This window comes from Haliotis rubra, unplaced genomic scaffold, assembly GCF_003918875.1.
Source record: "Haliotis rubra isolate DU_JTF1 unplaced genomic scaffold, ASM391887v1 Scf195, whole genome shotgun sequence".
NCBI classification, from domain to species: domain Eukaryota; kingdom Metazoa; phylum Mollusca; class Gastropoda; order Lepetellida; family Haliotidae; genus Haliotis; species Haliotis rubra.
The window spans coordinates 515,531-532,323 of NW_025765947.1; the positions used below are offsets into that span (position 1 = coordinate 515,531).

The 16,793-nt window shown below is 36.3% G+C and overlaps 1 protein-coding gene across 1 annotated transcript in view; it reads left to right on the plus strand.

Annotated features, from left to right (window-relative positions):
• LOC124274839 (serine-rich adhesin for platelets-like) overlaps nucleotides 1–16,793 on the plus strand; it is a 217,870-nt gene that overhangs the window by 193,780 nt on the left and 7,297 nt on the right. Inside the window, 8 exon segments of the mRNA XM_046710203.1 lie at nucleotides 1,286–1,361; nucleotides 3,393–3,470; nucleotides 6,093–6,159; nucleotides 12,401–12,574; nucleotides 15,411–15,433; nucleotides 15,435–15,584; nucleotides 15,998–16,159; nucleotides 16,447–16,556. Coding sequence (XP_046566159.1) covers nucleotides 1,286–1,361; nucleotides 3,393–3,470; nucleotides 6,093–6,159; nucleotides 12,401–12,574; nucleotides 15,411–15,433; nucleotides 15,435–15,584; nucleotides 15,998–16,159; nucleotides 16,447–16,556 — 840 coding nt within the window.

The window sequence follows — 16,793 nt, forward strand, 5'->3', positions numbered from 1 at the left end:
GAGCATTGCTGTTGTACTGTTGAAAGACATACCTGTTGTATTGTTGAAAGGAGCATTGCTGTTGTACTGTTGAAAGGAGCATTGCTGTTGTACTGTTGAAAGGAGCATACCTGTTGTACTGTTGAAAGGAGCATACCTGTTGTACTGTTGAAAGGAGAATTGCTGTTGTACTGTTGAAAGGAGCATACCTGTTGTACTGTTGAAAGGAGCATAGCTGTTGTATTGTTGAAAGCAGCATTGTTGTTGTATTGTTGAAAGGAGCATTGCTGTTGTATTGTTGAAAGGAGCATTGCTGTTGTATTGTTGAAAGGAGCATTGCTGTTGTATTGTTGAAAGGAGCATAGCTGTTGTACTGTTGAAAGGAGCATTGTTGTACTGTTGAAAGGGACATTGCTGTGGTATTATTTCCAAGGACATTGCTTTTTAAAGGGGTGTTGCTATAAATTATATAGTGTCATATAGTTTTAAAAGAGGTTGCTATTCTGGTATTGTTTAAAGGGATGGTTGGTATTGAAATTCACATAGCTGATTTTTTTTTAAGTTGACATTGCAGTTGTATTGTTTAATTGTTGAAATTTATTCACACTTGGTTGCGTTTCAAACATCTGAATGTATGTATATTTTACATGGGTCAAGCTAAAGCCAAAAATTTCATTGTTCGATTCCCATACTGACATGCTGAAGCTGTTTCCAAACTTGAGAATTTCTAAGTGTTAATTCATGTATTATGTTGGATATGAAAAAGATCATCGAGATTCCTTTGATATTTTGAAACCATTTCTAGGGATTGCCCAATTGTTTGAAGTTGTTTCACTGTATAATTCCTGTCTTCGACACTGGCCAAACTGATGTAGTGATTTACGCTTGTTTGATGACCTTGTGCTTTGACCTGAAGCCAACCGGGAGATTGTCACCCGTCATGGTACCCACAATGCACCATCCACTGCAATATGATCCTCCGGCCGATAAGATTCTGATTACATTCACAAGGTGCACCAAGTCAACTGAATGGCTTTTTAAAGGATAACATTTGATTCCTGTGTTCATACCGGAACCCAAGTCACATTTCTTAATAAAATTCACATGCAAATGTACATATTTGTTTCCAAGGGAATTGTGTAGGAATTTTTGCTTTGTGCTCAGAAATACAAATGTTGTAATTTAACAAGATTATGATAATCTACAAACGTCTTGGGTTATGGCAAGGCCTTTGAGACAGGTTAGGAACCTGAGTTCTTCTCAACATAAGCTTCCTGGGTCTTTATTGTCTTTTACTCTGTTCCAGACAAATTCAGGAAGAGAAGTTGAAAGAGGAGTCCCGCACAACCCAGCTCAAAGTTGTCAATAGGCATATCGATCAGGTTGGTGCATTGCCGTATTTTGCCAACGCCACAAGGGCAGAATATCGTCTCTTTAAACTCACCAAGTGTACCACAGTTTGTTGATTAAACTCAATTAGCGTGAAAATAAACTAATTAAGAAAGTTTTTTAATGAAATTGTTTCAACAAGGTGGCAGGTGAAGGTTGCAAACACACGTTATTGTCTTAACGCAATTGATCTGTTTAAGAAAACTGCCTTTCCACTAATGTGGGCATATGGGAGGACTTGGCTCAGCACGGATCAGAGTTAATAGTAAACATGAAATTACAACAGGTCAACATTTAGATAAAGGCTTGATGATCTGGACTGTATCTGAACGGAGCCATATCCTCTTTGAGTCCACTCATCATGGATGACCAGAAAGCTTCCTCATCTGACGGACATGTTGGTTTACACTCTCATGTTCAACCCATCTGTTGAGAAACGGAAATCTCTTTAAACAGAACCATATTTACTCCATCCGGACAATTATGAAATATTTCTTTCTATAATTATGATTCACTGGCTTTAGACATCCTGTGATTGCAAATACAGACAGTTTTCGGAACTGCCCATTTACATAAAAAGCTATAACAAAAATGGTGTTATTCTTTAAAAGATTTCCTCTGACTCTGAAGATTTCCTTAAGAAAATCTTAATATTTGTTTACTAGATTTAATCCAGGCAGATGGTATCAATAAATTCTGCAATAAACACTGCAATGTCCATTCATGATGTAATTAAGAATGGGTTATAAAATCAGTGGAACCTTGTTTATGACTATCAGTATGTCATCTTGAAATAAAAACACATGGCCGAAATTACCCATTGTTCTGAATAGGATTGTCATTCAAGTAGACACACCAGACCAGCCTGCACCATAATAAGGCATAATAAAACAATAAAATAGTCAATTATCCAGGAAAATGTCAGCTGAAAAACATTAACTTACTTATCCTGTAAATGAAAGAGAACAAATAACCCATGTCAAGAAAATTAAAAATTTGAACAGTGAGATAAAATGTACTGTTTTGAAGTTAATTAAATTAAAATCACAAACCAATATAGTGTAAGCAAACAAATGCTTGTCTGTACAAGTATTTAAGTTTCAGCTGAGTATATAGTGACAGGTATACTATCCACTTTACCTGTGTGTAACAATAAGACAATAGATGTTGACACAACAAGCTATTGGTGTCAATTAAGGCAACACCTTTCCTGCAGTGCCTGATACAGATGAATGACCATTAACCCTTATGTACACAAACAGTTAAATTCACTTAGTGGCAAGGCCTGGGAAAATATTAAGCAAATATCATTGAATTATTTGACACATTTGAGGATGTGTTCAATGGATTTCCTTTGACATCAATGTCCAAGGCTGGTTTACTGGCAGAGAGTTTTGTAAATATTAAACCAATATCATTTAGATTGTTGATTGAATTTGTTTGACATTTAGTTCTGTTTGTTTATGCGACTGTCTTGCCATGGGTTAATTAAGTAGTTTCAATTGCAGTTATCAGAAACTTGACATAGCAGCTCTTTATTTTTGTTATTTGACATATGTGTTTCAAAGGGAATTGATTGTTTACAAAATACAGCTGAAAGTTGAAACTGCTATATTTTCTAGAAGATTGAGCAGAAATTCGGCAACTCACTAAATAAGTGAAATTAGGTAGTTTCACAATATTTGTCTTCCGTTGGGTTAAAAAGTGGATGTATTTCTGACACTGCTATAGTGTGTTGAAACTTGTTACAGGTTGGTTGCAAATCTGCTGATGGTGCAGATAGGGTCATTTTCAAAATTGGGTTAGGATACTCATTACCTCAGTTACATTTATTTTGCACATATGTTATATATTTTATTACCTTTTTTTGTAAAATGATTCTCCAGAGCATCTCAACAAAAATGTGCATGCAAAATGTAGTATTTGAATGTACAGTTATAGAACTCACTGGCTGTGTTAGTGTAGACAAGAAATGGACATTTGTTTTAGTATTGCTTTTTATGACTATTTCTTTTCTTTTTCAGAAATGTTCTGTGACTGTCAATAACACCTGTGAAGCCAGAGACGTACTGCGGATGTGCATGGCACAGCTGCTTATACAGGTAAGTTTTACCTGTAATCAGTGCTTACCTACAATTGACAAAGTTACACCTGTAATCAAAGCTACTAGGAAGACTTTATCATGGTTTTTTCACATTAATTGTAGAATACACTGCTTATGCTTTTGTTTATTTCAGAATTATTCACTTAATTATTTGGAAACTTTATCACATAATATGTAGAACAATTAACAAGAAGACACCCCTCTACATTTATCACTTAAAAAGTCCATCAAATGCTAGTATGTCACTTTAAACCATGAAATTATGGTTTTGAAATTATGAATATGCATGTTATAGTGATAGTATCCATGACCAAATCATCTTCTTTTATGTCTTCTCTATAATGTGCTGTGATATTTCTATATATTTATGTCTATACTGGTAAATACAACACTATCAAGCTTGTTCTTTTATAATATATGTCAGACCTTACTATTATTTCAACTGTTTATTGAAGGTCTGTGGGAACATAGTTTATCAAAAATTAATTGCATTTATACATTCTTTAGTGCATTCTACAGAGGAGTGCAGATATTTGGTTGTCTGCCATAATCTGTAACCATGTTTCAGAAATAATAAGAATTTACAGTTGTGATATTTTAGTATAAAAAGTTTAATCAAATGAATAAAACTAGAATGATATTAAATGTAAATAAATGTAAATAAAAATCATGGATAAAAATAAGTATTGCTAAAAACAGAAGGAATAAAACTAGCACAACACTCAAAGCAGTCATTAAAAAGTAAAAATTCCTCAAACTTTGATTCAATGTTAAGATAACTAATATGTTTCAGATTTCACCCCTGGAACAATGTAATCGATACTGTGTTACCTTTAACTGTCATTAAGGGCAGACAAGGCTTCAAACAATCAGAGGATATGTTTTAATTGATAGAATTGCCCCATTGTTGTCCTGGCTGGGATTGTTTTAAGCCAGACAGTAGCTGTATATAGAACAATGGCTGCCCCAACTGGCTGCCCTGTGTTATTCCAACAATAGGAAGTGAACAATTAGATAGACCCCAGAAGAACAAGGTACTGTTAGGTTGGAAAACATCAATTATCCTGTTCCGTTAATTGCCTGCTAATTGGCAAGCCTTCGTTAAACCTGGGGGAGGGGGGCTAATCTCCCTCGTAAATCTGGGATTAACTTCATGACTGTTGAGATTGCCTCTGTCCATTGGTAGATCTAGCTGGGTCGAGACTGTGTGTCAAGAGTCTGAAAATAACCCCCTCTTGATCCACACCCTCAAATCACTGCTGACCGACAACACACGGACAACATTACCTGTTGATCTGCTGTCGTAAAGGGAGACTACTGTGTTTATCCGAGACATTTTTGGATTAGCCTGTTGACATAACTAGCGTTTGGTCCCCACGAGGCCGATTTGGGACACATTTGTTTTATATGAGATGAGGCTGAATTGAACAAGCATTATTGCTCGGATCGAGATTTTCAGTATTGGAGCTTTCATATTGGATTTCTATACTTGTTGGATTGTGTCGATGGAGTTGGCAATCGGTCAGTCATTGTGTTCGTGGATGCTATAGTGTCTTGCTGTAGCAAATGTTAGCTATGCCATGCATGGGGCCCAAACTACTGTCAAAAAGTCTCAGCTTTTTGCACAAACTGAAGGTATGGTTAAATTCTTTTTATGTTTAATAACTAGTGGCATGAATACTTGTTTCAACAGGGTATAATATAATATAAGTGTATTTAAGTTAAGAATATTTAATGCTAGAAAAATGTGAATCTGGTTTGGTAGACAAATAAGTGTTTTCATGTAATATTGATGTCATATTTTCATCATGGAATACTTTTACCAAAGGTGATTGGGATATATTTTTTATAGACCAATGATAAATCTTTGTGGTTCACAATTTATCACCATTTCTCAGTGATTTAAACAACAAAATATATTAATTCTTATGAATAAGGAGCCTGTCATTATATAATTTATGTTGCTACATATCATTAATTATAATTATGATTCACTGAATAAGATTGCAGTTATTACAGATGTTTCCATCTATTTTGTATTTGAAATGTTTTTATATGAACAGTTCCATGACTATGACATTTATTTATATTTATGATTCATAAAGTAATATTATATACAGTATTGGTAGTATTTGCTGTTTGCTTGAGCTGTGTATCGGAAAGTTTCTATAAAATAAATAATAATGATATTTATACAGAAAATGAAAGTAAACTGTGGACAAGAAGCATTAAGGCATCTAACAGGATGTAGCATGTGAAACTCACTGAGTAATGTTGTAATCTGAATGTGGTAGACGAGGTGTATGTCCATAAATAGACTGACGCATGCTTCGAGAAAGGGGAAAGTCATGGTTTACAGATAAGAACAATCTTTATGGATGAACAACTTCCTTATTCGGGTGAGGGAGGTTTCGATATAGATGTTTGTATCGTTGTCAAGCATCCATAAAGTTTGTCGTTATCTGATTCACGAACTTCCAAATATGCCACTCAAAGAAGTTTATGGTTTTACAGGTTTACAGTCTAGTGTATGTATAATCAGTATTTGATATTATTAGATTTCATTTGATTTATATCTTTGTTAGGTACCGTGTCTGTATATTTTTTATCTTTATTACAGGAGAGCGAACAGAAGGATTACCAGTTGTGGGTGTTGACAGGAAAGGAAACAATCTACCCACTTATAGGTAAGTCAGTTTTACATATGAGATGTTTGACCTACACCTTTGTTGTTTAGGGGTGATGGGGTAGCCTAGTGGTTAAAGTGTTCGCTTGTCACGACGAAGACCCGGGTTCGTTTCCCCACATGGATACAATTGTGTGAAGCCCATTTCTGGTGTCCCCTGCCGTGGTATTGCTGGAATATTGCTAAATGCAGCATAAAACTGAACTCACTCACTCACTTTATTGTTTAGCCTTGATGAGGAAAAGGATATTTTTATATGTGAAATGTTTTTCTAAATATAGATAAGAAGTGAAACTAGGTAATCCTATATCAGAATGTTTAATATATTGCACACTATCATTGGTCAGTACTTCTTTACTTGTCGGTCTTTGTTTACTTGTTGGTCAGTATTTGTTTACTTCTTGGTCAGTATTTGTTCAGCTGGTTATTTCTCTTATCTGCCATCAGTTAAACAATTCACCTTGTTTTTTGCCTCATAAATCAGTTCATTCTAACCAAAATTCCCTCTGGCAGTTCCCCATCAGATCATACTCCTACCTGCCCCACCCCACATAAATCTGTCAGCTTGTCCTGTCAGTCAATAGAGACAGGCACTGTTCTTTCCAAGCCAGGTTTTTCACAATAAGCCTCTATTCTATGGGTATGAATGCAGGTTAACCAGCAGGTGCTCTTTTGTCCCCTTTATCAATAAAAATTAGAATGTTTTCTGTTTATTTAGGTTGATTGTGTTAGTATGCTTTTATTAGTCGATAAGTGTATCTGTTATAAAATAACATAAACATTTTTTTAAATGTAAACATATTTCTTTACATTTCTAATCAAAGTATTTGCATGTTAAAAATAATTCATATGATATTTACCATATAACGTTAAGTTGTTTATTTAGTGTGATCAATTTTTTAGGCTGTTATTAGTCAATAAGTTTATGTGTTATGAAACATCATTAAAAAATATAAAGTGTAAACATACTTCTTTTTAAATGAAATTGCTAGGATGGTCAAAACAATTCATATATTTACCATATCAAATTATGTAAAATATGAAGTTTATTTTAAAAAGTAATTTAGTTTTTCAAATACAGGTGCACATGTAGTTTTAAAAAAAATAGTTATTTTAGTTAAATGTAGTTGAAAATAGTCTTATACACTGATGTCATAGACATCTCCAGGGTGGGTAATAAATTGTCAGCGTGTGCGTTAACGTGACAGTTGTATCATACATGAAAGCATGCTGATAAAGCTCTGTATGCATGTATACACCACATGGGTCCTGCAGAACACTGTAGTGGAGAGTCAGCTTTGTGTACATGCATCGGGCCAGCTTGTACCCTGTGACACTGGGGAGGAGATAACAGTTACTGGCCTTGAGGTAGACAGGATGTGCTTCAGGAGGAACATTGTCAATGCAAGGTTCAGACCTTAATTCATTACTCAGTCCATCCCAAAAATAAGGTTATTTTACTATTTGTGTGAAATTACGAAAGTCTCCCCTTTTAAAGCTCGATCCGTTTTGGTCGTTTCAGTCCTGGTGTCAACATTCTTCAATCCCTGTTGACTTGGTTCAATCTTGGTGGTTGATAAGTTCTGTGTTATGTAATGGTCTAATTTTATAGGTTCAGTCCTTGTGACAGATCTTGTTTAGAACAGGTTCAGTCCTTTTCTTCAACAGGTTCAGACCTTTCTGAAAGGAATGGCATTTGTGTGTCAGTGGTATATGTCAGTACACCCCTCTTATGTCCACCCTTAGTAATAAATCAGCTCTATAATGGCCATGCACCAAGCTGGTCGAGATGAACATTAAGGTACTTTTTATGTCTGTTGCATGGTGAATTAGGTGTTTGGCTTGCCTTGTATAGATAAGATTTGTGAAGATACATAAGTGTGTCAGCCATGAGAGTATTCAAGTACTACTGTTGTGATTTGAAAGCATATTCAAACACCCAGAAAATACAAGATATACTGAGAAACCATGTCACTCCTTTCTACACTAAAGGTCATACAATCCTTACACGGCATGTGCCGCTTTCCTTGCAACCATTCATAATCAATCAGATTTTATTCAAACATTTCAAAACCCTGAAATGTAGACTTCAAATGTCAATTTCCCTTTGTGTGGTGGACAAGGGTGTGACAGTTATTTTATAAATGTCCTTTTCAATCAAAACCACTTTAAAGACAGATGTACCCAGTGCATCTTTTGAAGTGTGACCCCACCCACAATAATGTTTTGCAATCTCGGTGAACGTTCTGCCTATTTTGTCGAACTGTCATGGTCATGCGCTCTACGTCAGACATGTTGTGTTCGCTACACTCCACCGACACAACACAGAAGGAGACCATTATGGGGAAGATAAGCCTTTTAGAATGTGGTCCCTAAAACATACATGGACGAGTGGTCCTTCATGCGGTTGGACAGCAGACCTCATTGAAAAGTCATGGTCCAGTGTTTGGCATAAGTAAAACAGTGTATTGACTTTTGGGTCCCACTTGTGCTCAGATCACGAAGCACGGTCGTCATGTTGCTTCTGGTTGGAATCGGACTAAACACGGAAGGCTATTGGCAGTGAGGGACCTTGAAACTAGTCAACAAAATTGACCACTTGTTTTTAAAGTGGAAATTGTTTGCCTGACTCTGCCAAGATGCTATCATTATTGCCGACTTCTTTAATGCATGAAGTTGGATGTCAGTGTGGTCGCACTTACTGCCAGGAAATGCTACCAAAACGTAAGTTCGTAAATGACACCTTTGGAATATGATATATGTTTATATTCAATTATTCCAGTTTCAATTTGTATACGACAGTAAATGTATTGAATTAAGTGGCAGGAAAAGAAATTTTATTTAAACTGGCCCTTTATAACTTTATTGCTTACATAACAATTAAATTGCCGGTAACTTTTCCGGTATAAGGGTTACCATGGCAACACATTTATGTCATGTTTTAAAGTATTTTCATTGACAATATGATGAGTAATTAAATTGATTTTTCATTAGTTCTACATCAGTTTATTTAAAAATTGTAAAAATCCTTTTTAAAGACAGTGGTTGCAGTTCTTTTGAGGACAAACTAAAATAGCCTCAATAATTTCAGCTGTAACTGATTGATTGGTCATTTTATTGATATTTATAGATAATACTGTCTGGTGATAGTTGATCAAAGTCCAGCATCATTGCGTAGATAATAGTATAAACATCGAGAGATAATAAGATGTATTTTTAAACCTATATCATCATCACATCTATGTAATATTTACATGCCTCACTTCCGAAATCCAAGGTTTGAAAGGTGTCAGTTACAGAGATTATAGTCAGTAATTATTTGAACTTTGTTTCCGGAAAAGAATAATATTTCTGTTAAAACATGTTGCACCTTCTTGTGATATAATTCTCCCTGTTTACTGCTTGGGTGAAACATGTGTTGTCAGTGACATTTGTCCACAAATTTTAACAAGCTGTATTGGTTGACGGAAGACACTTTAGCTGGTTAATGTGTAGACATTGGTGACTCATGTATATATTCAGTAAGTCAATAATGTTTTTTAGTGATGTATTAGTTTTTGATATCATTGGAACAGTTAAGTTTGTTTTGTGGGAGGTGGTGATTTTTGTTTTGTTTAATATATTTTACAGAAATTGTGGATAGATTATATTGTATTTCAAGTATTTCACGATTCAAGTCTGAAGGGACCGCTGGCTCAAACACCTGAAATAATATTTGTTACTTTGAGAGATTTATGTCAACTCTAATATCTGAGCCATTTGCATTATTTTATGGCCACTGGCTTAATCTGTCTTAATCACCTTCTGAGGCTAATCCTTTACCACCTGAGGTCAGCGGTCAGTTTTGAATTATGTGCCTTGTTCAAGAGGTTTGCAGATATTCAGGAACGTGGTTATTAATCACTTTGTTTTGGTAGGGAGGGAACTCTAATCTTGTTAAGTTGAACTAGTCTGATGTTGTGTCCTAGCAGACAATGAAATGACATCATAGTGGTCAGATATTGGTGGTCATTGTCCTGAGGCTGAACTTGGTCAGTTTGTAAACAAAAACTGGTTTATTAAGACAATTCAGCAATGAATCACAGGTACCTGTGGCCAGGTGTTCACTTGACACAATGTAGTTTTGAAATACACAATGCCATTTTAGAAAGTGGTCAAATGTAACATATGTTATATTTGGGATTACACTTTCTTAGTAAAGTACAGATTCTAGTACTTTTGGGGTTGAGTCCCATCCAGGATTCGAACCCACACCCTCAGAATCAGGCACCTAATCACCAGCACACAAAATCAGACGCCTAGACCACTCAGCCACCGCGGCTTCCACAAAAATGGAAGTCGAACAACTGGTAGTCTAGACTGCTGACATATGTTGCAATGTAGTTTGTCAATCATCAAGTTTGTGATCATCAGAGAAGTGACTTGTAGCCAAAATAAGAAGTCCTGGCTTAATTAGGATGTTTTGTTTGTTTAACATAATTTGTACATTCATGTTACATAGGAAGCAGATGATCCAAAATAAAACATGTTCCAATGTCAGTGATGTGCTCCAGTGTATTGGGTACTAAATTCTGAGAGTGTCACTTTGTTCAAGGTAATGCAAGAAATGTATTCCATTTGTTTAAATATATAGGGTAGTCATATTTACTCTTAAAGCTGACATTGTGACTATTACAATATATTAGGGGCGGTGGGGAAGCCTAATCGTTAAAGCGTTCGCTCATTCGCCGAAGACCCAGGTTCGATTCCCCACATGGGTACAATGTGTGAAGCCCATTTCTGGTGTCCCCCGCCGTGATATTACTTGAATATTGCTGAAAGCGGCATAAAACTAACCTCACTCACTACAATATATTAGATAAAATGTGATTATATAATTTCAAAGATTGCTGTTTAGTTATAAGTGTTATTTGTTGGTTATGTACCTATTTTGTTAAGTATCAGCATAATTTGAGCAGAAAACCTATTACAATTACAATTATCACAATTACACCTGCTAACTTACATCGTACCAATCACAGCTTTTACTTTTATCACGCAAGTGAGCTTTGCATCACCTGGACAGGTGAGGTCACCTAGATCGGATTTTATCACCTGTAATCGAGCTCACCTGTAATCAGCTGATTGCCACTACCTGTCACTAATATGTCTACCTAGTACAAGTGGACACACTTCAGTATATCATCATAGGAGAAACATTGTAGTATCTTACCTGTATGACTTACCTGGATGATGATACACCTGGATTATGAAACCTTACCTGTTGGCAACTGCATCAGACTACAAAGCAATATGAAACTTGATGATGCTGATGTTTGATCTGTAACTCATCCAAGACATGTGACCATTTGCGAAAAAAATGTTTTTCTCGTTTTTGGTTCTAACTATCTAGTGTATCTTCTGGAACAATGAATGAAATCTGCGGAGATTGTGGGATAGGTAACCACACTGCCAGCTGTCTTATCTGAGGAATTGTGACGTCAGTGGAGAGACACAAACTGTCCTGAACAATGAGATATGTCGTACTCCAGATCCCATCACAGACGTTTTAATCATATTTTTGGATTTTGTGTCGAGTTTGGCCATGTTTTGTTTGTGTTGTCGATTTCATTATGTGTTGGAGGTGACACCATTGTCGGATGTACCAGCTGTAGAAAGTGAGTCAAATCTGATTGGGCTATCGTGTTAGATATGTGATTATGAAATATCATCCATAAAATCATTGTTGTTCATAATACAGGAATGATTTCAATGTTGTTACTCCCTTGTGATGGTGATGAAATTAGATTTCTGTTGTAACAGGGTCTAAATCACAGACCTTAGTTTAGGCTTTGACTTGAGCTCAGATGAGTGAGTGAGTTTAGTTTTACACTGCTTGTACCAATATTCCAGCAATATCAGGGCGGGGGACACCAGAAATGGGCTTCACACATTGTACCCATGTGGGGAATCAAACCAGGCCTTCGACGTGATAAATGAAGGCTTTATCCATTAGGCTTCACCACTGCCCCTTGAGCTAATATGAATTGGCATGGGGGACTTGCTCATATCAATCACTGGTTTGTTTGGACCAAACTTAATTGTTTATAGGCAGACATTATATGGCTGAACATTGCTGACTGTAAAACAACTGACAAAATCGGTTTGTGTCAGGGAATACGAACCTCTAAACAATTACATTCCTTTTTTTATACCACAAAGTCGACATAATATTCCAACCTAAAAACATTTCGTGTGTTCAGGTCATGAGTACCCGTACGCCATCAAGTTGAGCCATGTGCGAGACCTGCTGAAGCCCAAAGGAGATGTAGACAGCGACGTCCTGTCCAACATGGATTCCATCATGGAAGAGTCTTCTAATTCTAAAGTCGAGTTCATTCTCAAACACAAGAAGTCCCCGAAGAAACACAGTCTTGGTAAGTGTGATGGTTTAACATCTTATTTCTCAGCTTCTTCATCATGTGGGGTTTCAGGTGAAATCCTTCATATTGAATCTGTAGCTTTTCTTTTCATTGAATGATGCAGTTGATAAATTCAGTGGTGTGTAATTGTGATTTGAAACCTGTGGTTGGTCAGTGCTATCTCAAAAATCATTTAAACACGCTTTTTCCCGTGAGTCAAGTGGTTGCTTATAATTGTAATTTGAAAACAGTGATTGTTAAAGTTTAAAAAATTTAAAGTTTTTCAAAGTCATGTTGAATGCAGCTTTTATGTTTATTAAAATTTGATGTGGTTGTTATGGAGCTATCTGATTTGAAACCTCCAAAGACGGAACACTCTCAAAATCCATAATGGATTACAATTATCTCTCTTCACTGATTCATAATTATGTGATTGCATTGTTATTATGATGTGAAACCTCTGGTAAATATCCTGGTGACCTTTGAGTTCATTGAATAAATAATATATGTAAAATGTGGTCTCTTTCATACTGACACTACTGTACTGGTGACACAGCACATTTCAAAAACATTTTCAGAAAAAGATATAAAGCTTTCCATAGTTTGTTGCCACAGCAAAGAGTATATTCTAATTACCACTGTCATGCAACAAGCAGTGAGGGTATCAAAGTTGTGGGTTCAATCACAGTGTTCACACATATATGGCCATTATACAAGCTGTGTTTGAGATTGACGCACAGGATACGTCTACATACAGACTATCACGTCCAGGCATCAGGCCGGTGACAAGGTGCTAAGTTCGACAGGCTCGAGTGTCAATCGGCCAAATGTTTGTCCAGCAGATGCACCCTGGGACACCTGAGCACTTCCGTGATACATGAGATGAACAGCATATTGAAATAATCACTGGGCTGTTTGAGCTTTACAAGTTTCATGTCCCGAGAAAAATATTAATTTAATGTTCGGCAAATTAAATACGTTCATTGAGACGCTGTTTCTTTATGTGGTTAGTTTTCTTGAACTCTCGTATGTTTGATGTGATGAAGAAAAACATCAGTTTTGGGAAAGTGTCACGTGAAAGTTTGAAATTAATAGAATTTAAGACCTTATTGTAATATTTACCCTCTTAATAATTTGGAAAGTCCAGTAATTAGATAAAAATAATGTAATCAAACACTTTGCATATGGATAATCTACTCTGATTTGAAATACGGAACGATGAGTTTCTCTGCACAAGATCCTCTAGGAACACATCAAATGAGAACCTGCACAGCAACATAGTTGTGTTTGATTATCATGCCTTAAGATCCAGAATAATCTCATTTGATTTTATGGCTGTTTTGCCCAAAATCAAATGTACGTTTTCAGTATAGAAAGTAACATCTGAAGCCCTCACTCTTATTTAAAGGGCTCTTCTCCTGATGAAACTGGACGAAAGATGCAAATAAACAAATCAACATGTGACTTTGTGCCATATGTTCTGTTAATTCAAAGTCACTGGTCAGTTTTAAAATAGATTAAATGTTTACCACGAAATCAGGCCAACTTGAGCAGTTATTTGCGAGATGACTAAAATAGTCAAACAATCAAACCACAATTAGACCAGTGTTTTAATTGGCATCAAACTCCAGCCCTTCCTCTATACTAGCTAACGATCATGGGTTAGAAAGACTGTGACCTTGGCTTGTTGTTTGTCCAGTTGTCCGCCTGTTGGTTGGCATGTGTGATCAAGCTGACCACAATGTTTGTCGTTCATTTCACTTCTTGCTGTCTAACGTCTGGCAATGACCTCTGATCAGAATGTTGTGACCCTCAAAGGATAACGTGCTGTTGAATGCTTTTAATTTGATGGCGATGAGTTGTCGTTTTATGTACACGGTTCCCCTTGTTCTCTCCAGCCACGTCTGCCATTGTCTTCATGACGTCTGACAATACCTGTCTCAATTTCTGGACAAAGTTATGTCCAGAAATATTTTTGAAAGATTTCAACTGATTTGTATTTCCTTGTGGCAGTGAATACAACTGATGGAAGTTTTGAGAACAAACATTATGCTAACAGTTTGAAATAAACTTTACAAAATGGTATTGTCATGGCTTTTGTCATTTAGGAACTTGGTAAAATCAATAGTTTTCAAGGTTTTCTGTGGTTTATTCAATGGAGCTCATGTATTGATCTAGCGATTTCAGTTGCATTGATGAAGATGTTAAAAGTGCAGAATTTCTGTATACTTCTTACAGCGTAAAAAAGTGTTGTTCATAAAAATAACAGACATTCTATTCATTTGATATATGACAGGAGAATATTTAACTGTATTGCCCCAGTGATTTCAAAACAAAGAGTATGGTTTAATAGTATTCTCATTTTTAAACCATGGGGGCGGTGGGCTAGCCTGATGGTTAAAGCGTTCGCTCGTCACGCCGAAGACCCGGGTTCGATTCCCGACATGGGTACAATGTGTGAAGCTCTTTTCTGGTGTCCCCGCCGTGATATTGCTGGAATATTGCTAAAGCAGCGTAAAACCAAACTCTCTCACTCACTCACTTAAACCATGACATGAATATTTTCACAGTAATATCACTTTAACGGTTTCCTGAGTTGAAGGTTGTAAGATGCAACCAACTGGATCAGGTAGTTGTAGACTTGGTTTTACTGTCACACTGCCCTGATGGCTTGATTAACACTCATAATATCAATCACTGGATTGACTGGTGAAGACATTATTTTGATTCATTGCCTTCACATAGCTGGAATTTCTATCATGTGATGTTAAATAGCACCAAAAACAAACCAAACACTGTCGTATGACACTAGTTTGTAATCAGTTCTAACCATTACATTTCTCTCCTGTAGAAGACACATCTCAGAAGTCATTGAAAAAAGCCAAAAAGTCGCCCTTGTTGGCTGTTCAAGAAGAACAAGGATGAGAAGTCACACGTGCCAGGCAACAGCAAGCCTGGGAAGTTGTTCGAACGTCCGCTGGAAGAAGTTTGTGACGAACACTCCCAACCACCCAAAGCAATCATGGTAAGTCTGTGAAAGAAACTGAACTGAAAACACTGCATTGAAATGTTTTTATTGTTTTAGTTAAATTGGGGTGGCAGGCTAGTCTAGTGGTTAAAGTGTTCGCTAGACGCTGGTTTCATTCTCCATATTTGTAAAACATATGAAGGTGTCCTCCTGGAATATTGAATTCACTCTCAGTATCAGATACCGAAAGTTTTTTTTATCGTGTCACAAGTTTTAATGTTGGCATGAAGGCATAATTAGATCACTACCATCAAACATAATATATCTGTGTAATAGTTATATGTGAATGCTCATGGGGTTATATTGTTATCATAAGTGTTGTCTCAGATGTTGTTATCAGCTCCCTGGGGAGTTTGGTAATTATTAAACCTTCTTCGATATGCATTTGACCATACAAATGATTTTTTCAGGAACTTTTGACAATTTTGTTCCGAGAGGGCCCCCTTACAGGTGGCATATTGCGGAAGTCAGCAAATGCACGCCAGATTCGTGAATTGCGCCAGAAGTTGGACAGTGAGGAGGAGGTCAGCCTTGACCAGTACTCCCGCTATCTGATTGGTTCCCTTGTGAAGGTAAGACTTTCCTTACAACTGACATTGGTTGGTTTAACGCTGCACTCAGCAGTGTTCCAGCTATATGCCAGCTACATCTAACATGTCATGACAGATTAACTAGATTAATGTAAAGGAATTAATTGATCCATAACATTTTTTTGAATAATTAATTTCAAACAGTCATTTGACAATGTACCTTCTGCAAATGATCATTTGTTAAACATTTCAGTGGCAGTATGTTGTTAGTTTTTTTATAATAATTATTAAAGATAGATGAATATAAATGAATTATTTTTTCACTTCAGGAATACTTCCGAACACTTCCGAGTTGCCTCTTCGGAGAAAACCTCCATGAACATTGGGTGAAGACTGTTGAGATAGAAGATGAACACGAGCGTCTGTCGCGTGTTATAGAGTGAGTGCCAGATAATTACAAACAGACTCGTCAGGTTCAGACACAAATACAAACTCATGTATTTTCAGCAGATGACATCATTCGTTATAGGCTCTTGAAATTTTTAACAACCTAATTTTTTATCGACAACTGTTAGAAACATTATCTTTACACCGTTTTCTTAACCTTAAATAATCCACTCATGGACAATGCAGCTATGTGACAACTGGGACGAAAGATATTGGGGTCGTAATTTGT